Source organism: Hemicordylus capensis, chromosome 2 (assembly GCF_027244095.1).
Source record: "Hemicordylus capensis ecotype Gifberg chromosome 2, rHemCap1.1.pri, whole genome shotgun sequence".
Classification (NCBI taxonomy): domain Eukaryota; kingdom Metazoa; phylum Chordata; class Lepidosauria; order Squamata; family Cordylidae; genus Hemicordylus; species Hemicordylus capensis.
The window spans coordinates 263,389,218-263,395,799 of NC_069658.1; the positions used below are offsets into that span (position 1 = coordinate 263,389,218).

The 6,582-nt window shown below is 41.7% G+C and overlaps 1 protein-coding gene across 1 annotated transcript; it reads right to left on the reverse strand.

The window, feature by feature from the left end:
* Positions 1-1,813: 1,813 nt before the first annotated feature.
* Positions 1,814-5,266, reverse strand: LOC128343975 (olfactory receptor 2M4-like). Its single transcript, XM_053293413.1, has 2 exons — positions 5,215-5,266; positions 1,814-2,802 (listed from the first exon to the last, which is right to left on the reverse strand). Exons 1-2 carry the CDS (start codon positions 5,264-5,266, stop codon positions 1,814-1,816), a joined length of 1,041 nt encoding a protein of 346 aa, XP_053149388.1.
* Between the last annotated feature and the right edge of the window lie 1,316 nt (positions 5,267-6,582).

A 6,582-nucleotide genomic window follows, 5' to 3' on the forward strand; every position in this document is an offset into this window, starting at 1 on the left:
CCATCTCGCTCAGTATTGTCTACACAGACTGGCAGCACCTTCTCCAAGGTTGTAGGCAGAAATCTCTCTCAGCCCTATCTTAGAGAAGCCAGGGAAGGAACTTGGAGCCTAGATGCTCTTCCCAGAGTGGCTTCAACCCCTGAGGGGAATATCTTGCAGTGCTCACACATCAAGTCTCCCATTCATATGCAACCAGGGCAGACCCTGCTTAGCTATGGGGGCAAATTATGCTTGCTACCACAAGACCAGCTCTCTTCCCATAAGATGTGTGCTGATTATGAGATATAGTAGTGTACCTATCAAAATCAGTGATTTGAAGCAATGGTTTCCCACCTAGTTTTTTAACCACTGCACTATACTAACTCTGAAGGGCTGTTCACACATTACATTGTCCACATTTACAATCTGTATACAGTGTTCCCAGTGTTATTGCTTCTAGGGTTGTGCACGGAACCAGTTAAGTGCTTCCTTCCTGGAACGCCGAACCAGTTCACTCTGCCAGCATTTGAGCTGGTTTGAAGGGGGGGGGGTCACTGCCTACCTGTCAGCCCCTGCCCTACCACTTTCCTCCACTTTTGGCATGGGGGAAATGGTGGGGCCTGGACTGACAGGTAGGAAGCACCTTCCCTGTCCCTTAAAGAAATCCCCCCCCACCCTCCCGGGTGTGCACAAACTAGTTTGTGCACATCCTTGATTGCTGATCTGTACACAGATAAACTTATTAATTACATTAATAATAATAATAATAATAATAATAATAATAACAACAACAACAACAACAACAACAAACAAACATATTTCTATACTGCCCCAAACTTGTGTCTCTGGGCAGTTTACAATTAAAATAATTTAAACATTAAATCAATTAAACAATTAAAATCATGTAAATTTTAAAATCCTTAACATAAAAATCATTTAAAACCCAACATTAAAAATATTAAAACTATAAATCTAATTAAAAGCATTGTTGTTGCTTTTTGTTGTTATTAACCAGTTAAAGTTATTGAGCTTCCTCCCCTATGCAGCAGTGCACAGTAGTAGACATAGGAACCCAGGGGCATAACTATAATAGGGCAAGGGGAGACAGTTGTCTGGGGGCCCACTGCCTTGGGGGCCCCCCAGAGGTAAGTCACATGACTGACTCCCCCAGCTGGGCACCCGCCCGGGCTTCCTTCAGTTGTATTCATCCTCCGAAACTGATGTGAGTGTTAAGGCCTGGAGCTACCAGGACATTATGTCTTTCTCTAGGACCATTAAATGACTTGCATCATCCACAATTTGCAAAACCTTAAAAAAAAATTAGGATGATGTTCTATTGTGGCACATAGGTTATATATATGCTTTATATATATAAAGCATATGGGGGGTACATTTTAAAAATCTTATCTCTTGGCCCACTCCAACCTTGCTACGCCCCTGTAGGACCCTCCATTAAGCCACCCCATGAGCTATTACTCCTAGAGGTCACAGAATTAGCATAGCATAGTGGTTAAGCCTGCAACCCTTGAGAAGCCGCTGCCAGTCTGTGAAGACAATACTGAGCTAGATAGACCAATGGTCTGACTCCGTATGTGGCTGCTTCCTATGTTCCTAAGAGTGTTGGACTGGGACCAGGAAGATCCGAGTTTGAATTCCCATTCAACCATGAAACTCACTGGGTGACTCTGTGCCAGTCATGTATCTCTCAGCCTAACCTACCTCACAGGATTGCTGTGAAGATAAAAATAAGCTCCTTGGAGGAAAAGCTGGATATAAATGTTTTAAAAATTAACAAAAATGTGGTGTGAACTTGAACAGCCTAATAATTTATACATTATCTATTCAATGGATGTTTTCCAATCCATCTTTTAAAAACTAATAGCACATCTCGATTCCTCAGACTATATATCAGGGGATTCAACGATGGGGTTATGATGTCACAAAACACTGAGGCGATCTTATCTTGTTGTGGTGTTCTGTAGGATCTGGGTCTCATATACTTAAAACCGGCTGCTCCATAGAATATTCCCACCACACACAGGTGGGATATGCATGTACCAAATGCCTTGTGCTTTCCCTCAACTGAGTGCATTCCTAGGACTGTGGAAAGAATAAAAATGTAGGAGGCTAGGATGACTGAGAAGGGACCAAGAAGTACCACAACGCCAGTGAGGAATAATCCATTTTCATAGGTGGAGGTGTCAGAACAGGACAGCTTTAGTAAAGCCTGGACTGTGCAGAAGAACTGGTTGATCTGATTTGACTTACAGAAGGGTAGCCGAAGCATACCAGTGGTGTGTATCAAAGCATGAGACGAGGCACCAAGCCAGACTCCTGCTGACATGATAAGGCAGTTTCTCTTGTTCATGAGGAGACGGTATTGCAAGGGCCTGCATATTGCCACATACCTGTCATAGGACATGACAGTCAACAGGAGACATTCTGCTCCTCCCATTGTCAAAGTGAAAAAAAGCTGTGCTCCACATCCAGCCAGTGAAATTGTGTTCATCTTGTTCAAGAAATCCATTGACATTTTGGGGACAATGGTGAAGATCTGACAAATATCCATGAAGGACAATTGGCTGAGGAAAAAATACATGGGGGTCTTAAAATCAGAACCTGTTTGGATCAGAATGAGAAAGAGACAGTTTCCAGATAAAGCAATAAGGAAGGTAAGTAGAATTGCACCAAAGAAAATGGTGTGTGTCGTCGTGTGGTTCAGTAACCCAACAAGAACAAATTCAGTCCATGAAGTTCTATTCATTCTTTGAATTTGAATAGAAAGTTGCAGCTTCACCTGAAGGTATAAAGGAAGGATTAGTACTGAAGTGAAGGGAAAGGGGAGACAAAATTGAAGGGAGGCAGAGAGGGAGGAGATAGATAAGAAAACATGTGTCAGTGTTGCAATTCTGTTAAAACTTGAAGGAGTTACTAGTACTGGAAGATCCCAGAGAAGCACCAAGTATCATAGAAACTATGTGGAAAGAGAAGAATTTCTACAACAGTACAACACAAACCAGGCAAATTCATATAGGGGTGAAGTTATGCAGTTATTCTCATGCAGTTATTCTCATGCAGTTATTCATTCCAGGAAAAACTGTGTATTCTTAATGAACCCATAGCTTAGCGTTAATCCTCCTTCTTGCCTTTCTCAATTATATATAAATATGAATATAACTATAAATATGGATACACAAATATTTGTAAACACAATTTGTTTTGATGACAAAATAACTGCAATGTTAATTGATTGGACTGGTAGTAGTTGATATCAAAAGATCATAAATCAGTATGATCAGTGTTACTGCTCACATTAGTGTTAATACGCTTCCCCGCCCCAGGCAAAATATTAATTCTACATTTACTGGCTAGTCACGACTTAATCATGATGCAACATTTATGGAGTGAGAATGACCAAATGTTGATCAGATTGCAATTTGCCTGATTCGAGACAATTTTTGAGTAACAAATAGTAGTTAGAGATAACATACCCAAAGAGATCCCAGAATACTTACAGAATGGCCTACAATCAGGATGTAAAACAAGCTATGTTTGCTCTGGAAATTCCCTTGATTTTGTTTCAAGAAGTGATATCTGTATCACTGTTTCAAGAAGTGATATCTGTATCTCTCTTCTCATATCTATATCTAGCCTCCATATGCTCCTTCTCATACTTACGTTAGGTTGGGAAAATTCTTGCAGGGAGCTGGGTTTTATAGTGAGAGAGTTGCTCTTTCCCTGTGGATATGCAAGAATGGTTCATCTTTTTTGAGATTCTCCTTTCTTCCTCCTTTCTTCCCATCCTTAGAAAAATATCCAAGTGGCTGGCAAAAATTGGACAGATAGCCGTCAAATATATTTGTCATGGTGATAAATGCAGCTAAGCCAAGAGTCTTGCATGGTTTCACATGCAAAAGTTTAATGGTTTTTAGACATCCACATGTTCTCTAACCAGCCCTTCCCATTATATCTGCAACCATGCAGTGCAATGCTTCTTTTATAGCCCAAGGAATCCTTATTAAATGAACAAGTTGTTATGACTAATTATATTGTTTCAAAACTATGGCTACTGTTTGCATCATTTGGATAGTTCAAACCAGACATGTATTGGGGGAAAATATTTGAAGTGCTCTAGACTTTTGGGGCTTCAGTCCCAATCCCAAGCCTTTAATTAAAGTTTGGCCATAGAAGCTGAAGCAATTGCCTATGGGATATGAATGAAGATACAGACACATGGATGATGAATTATTCTCAAAATTAGTCACACACTATTGATTTGACTCAATGAGGCCACGTCTAATATATCCAGTACTCCAAGCCAAATAGTTGTAGGATAGGATACTTTATTGCGGTCGTAGACCAATACATAATAAAACATACATACATGCATAAACTCAGCAAAGTAAATCACACAAGTTGCAACACAATATTAACAGGTTAAACCTAAGACAGTTGTAGTAAACTCCAGATAGATCTTGCAAAAAGAACAGAGCACCCTCCATTACAATCATAGAACAAGAGTTGCTGAAAAAAGAAAGCAAAACATTACTGAAAACCTAAACGGATGTTACTAATGATGTAACAGTACCTAGCCATTTTGTTAATTAGCTCATCATCAAGACTGGACAGTAAATACTTCAAATAAAAGCCATCCAAATGCCCAGGAAAACGTTGCAGCAAAGGGGACACTAATCTTAAGTGGGCGTCCCTATAGAAGTTACAATATAGAATAGCGTGTGCACTTGTCTCCACTTGACCAGACCCGCAGGGGCAAAGTCGAGTAGAGAGAGGGATACCTTTAAATCTTCCCTCCATGACAGCAGATGGCAGCGCATTTAGACGGGCATCCAAATAGTTGTATTAACATCCCAGTTCAGTGACAGGAGGGCAAAGACACAGCCACACAAAGGGAATTTAAAAGGAGCCATGATTTTATCAATCCAAACCAATTAAGCAGTTAAACCTGTTGTTCCAAAAATGGGGTGCATGCCTGGCATGCAAGAGTCAATGAACACACCAAGGGTGGAAATCTTGCAAAGTTTATTCTGCGCAGAATAAAGGTGCTGAGGATCGCTCCCAACGCAAGCACGTCACCGCAACGTAGCATCAGGCTTATATACAAAGTTTCAGTTTCACCAGCCCTTCCCTAGCCCCCCCTCCCCCTCCAATCTCTGCTAGTTCTGAAGCATTTAGATAGGTAAGCAAACATTCTTTAGCATACCCATCCCTCTGTACCTTGCTTTGTGTATTCCGTTATCTCCTGCGGGTCACAGAACAAAAGGGACATTCTCCCTTCTTTCTTATGGGAAGCAGAGGTAATTCATGCTGGACTAGATGGGCCTTGGGCCTGATCCAGCAGGGCTGTTCTTATGTTCTTATGATGTTTAATGGCTAATTTGTTGCAAGCAGGCTAGAAGCTATGCAGGCTTAGCTGACTGCTGCATGCATCCACGTTTTAGCTTAGTGACCTCATATACAAGGGAGGGGTAATGGCTGCACCCTGGCCCATCAAACCCAAGGATCACTGCTTGGGTCACAGCCTATTCTTCACACAGCTATAAATACCATTGCGTACAGTCTATTCTCATGATCAGTTCTATAAGAGTCCTTGATCCAGTCTGAATGAGGAGGCATTATTCCCTGCTTCAGTGTAGTTTCCATCTTCCATCTCTTGGTCACATCACTGTCTCTCACTGTAAGGTTGACAATGCATGAAGTGATCTTTGACTCTCTGTACTGTCTCTTTTAAGAGTGGCTTCATCTGTAGTAATTAGCAGGTGATAGTTCAGCTCCTGGCCAAGAAAAGCTTCATAAGCAGATTCCAGCACATCTAATCTCTCTTAAAGGCACAGGCACAATCCAGGCCATTTTTTCCAGACTTGCTGGTATCCTTAGCTCTCTGGCACATGACATCCAACACACTGCAGTGGGGAGAAGATAACTCTCCTTCCCATTCATGCCACGTAGCCTATCATTCCAGGCATGGCAGATGGAGGGCATACAAGGGATAGGTATCCAGACATGCCTACCTCCTCTCTCCCCAAGAGCTGATGTCAATCCTAGATGATGGACTATGAGTTAGAAACAAACAAGCAGTGGGGGAATGCCTGGTTCTCCACGTGGAGTGATCATAGAGTTCTGGCCCTTCAAAGGTCCTAGCATGGTGGAGAGACAACTCCCAGGTCAGGGGGTCACTCTGTATTTAATTATATTTAATTTATTTATATCTAATATTTAATTTATATTTATATAAGATCATAGTGGTGTGTGTGTCTGAGCACAGAAGATATCATGAATATGAACACACCAAAATAGAATAAAATGTCCTTTTTTGGAGTGCAAGAATTGCACATTATCCAAGCCCAGTGAAACACAGTCAGATTTGTTACTGGATTTCAGTTGTGCAGCCTTTGGCTATTTTCATAAACAATGGGGCTGTTGACAAAAGGAGCCCTACCTGGGCTTGAACAGCCCTACATGAGTAGGGCTGCTTGTGTGGAGTGCCAGGATCGAGACCAATCCCAGCGCTGCCCCGTTGGGTAGCCCGGGATTTTTACCTGGCCTTTTACTGAGGTAAGAGTGTTCATGAACACGCCCTCTTAC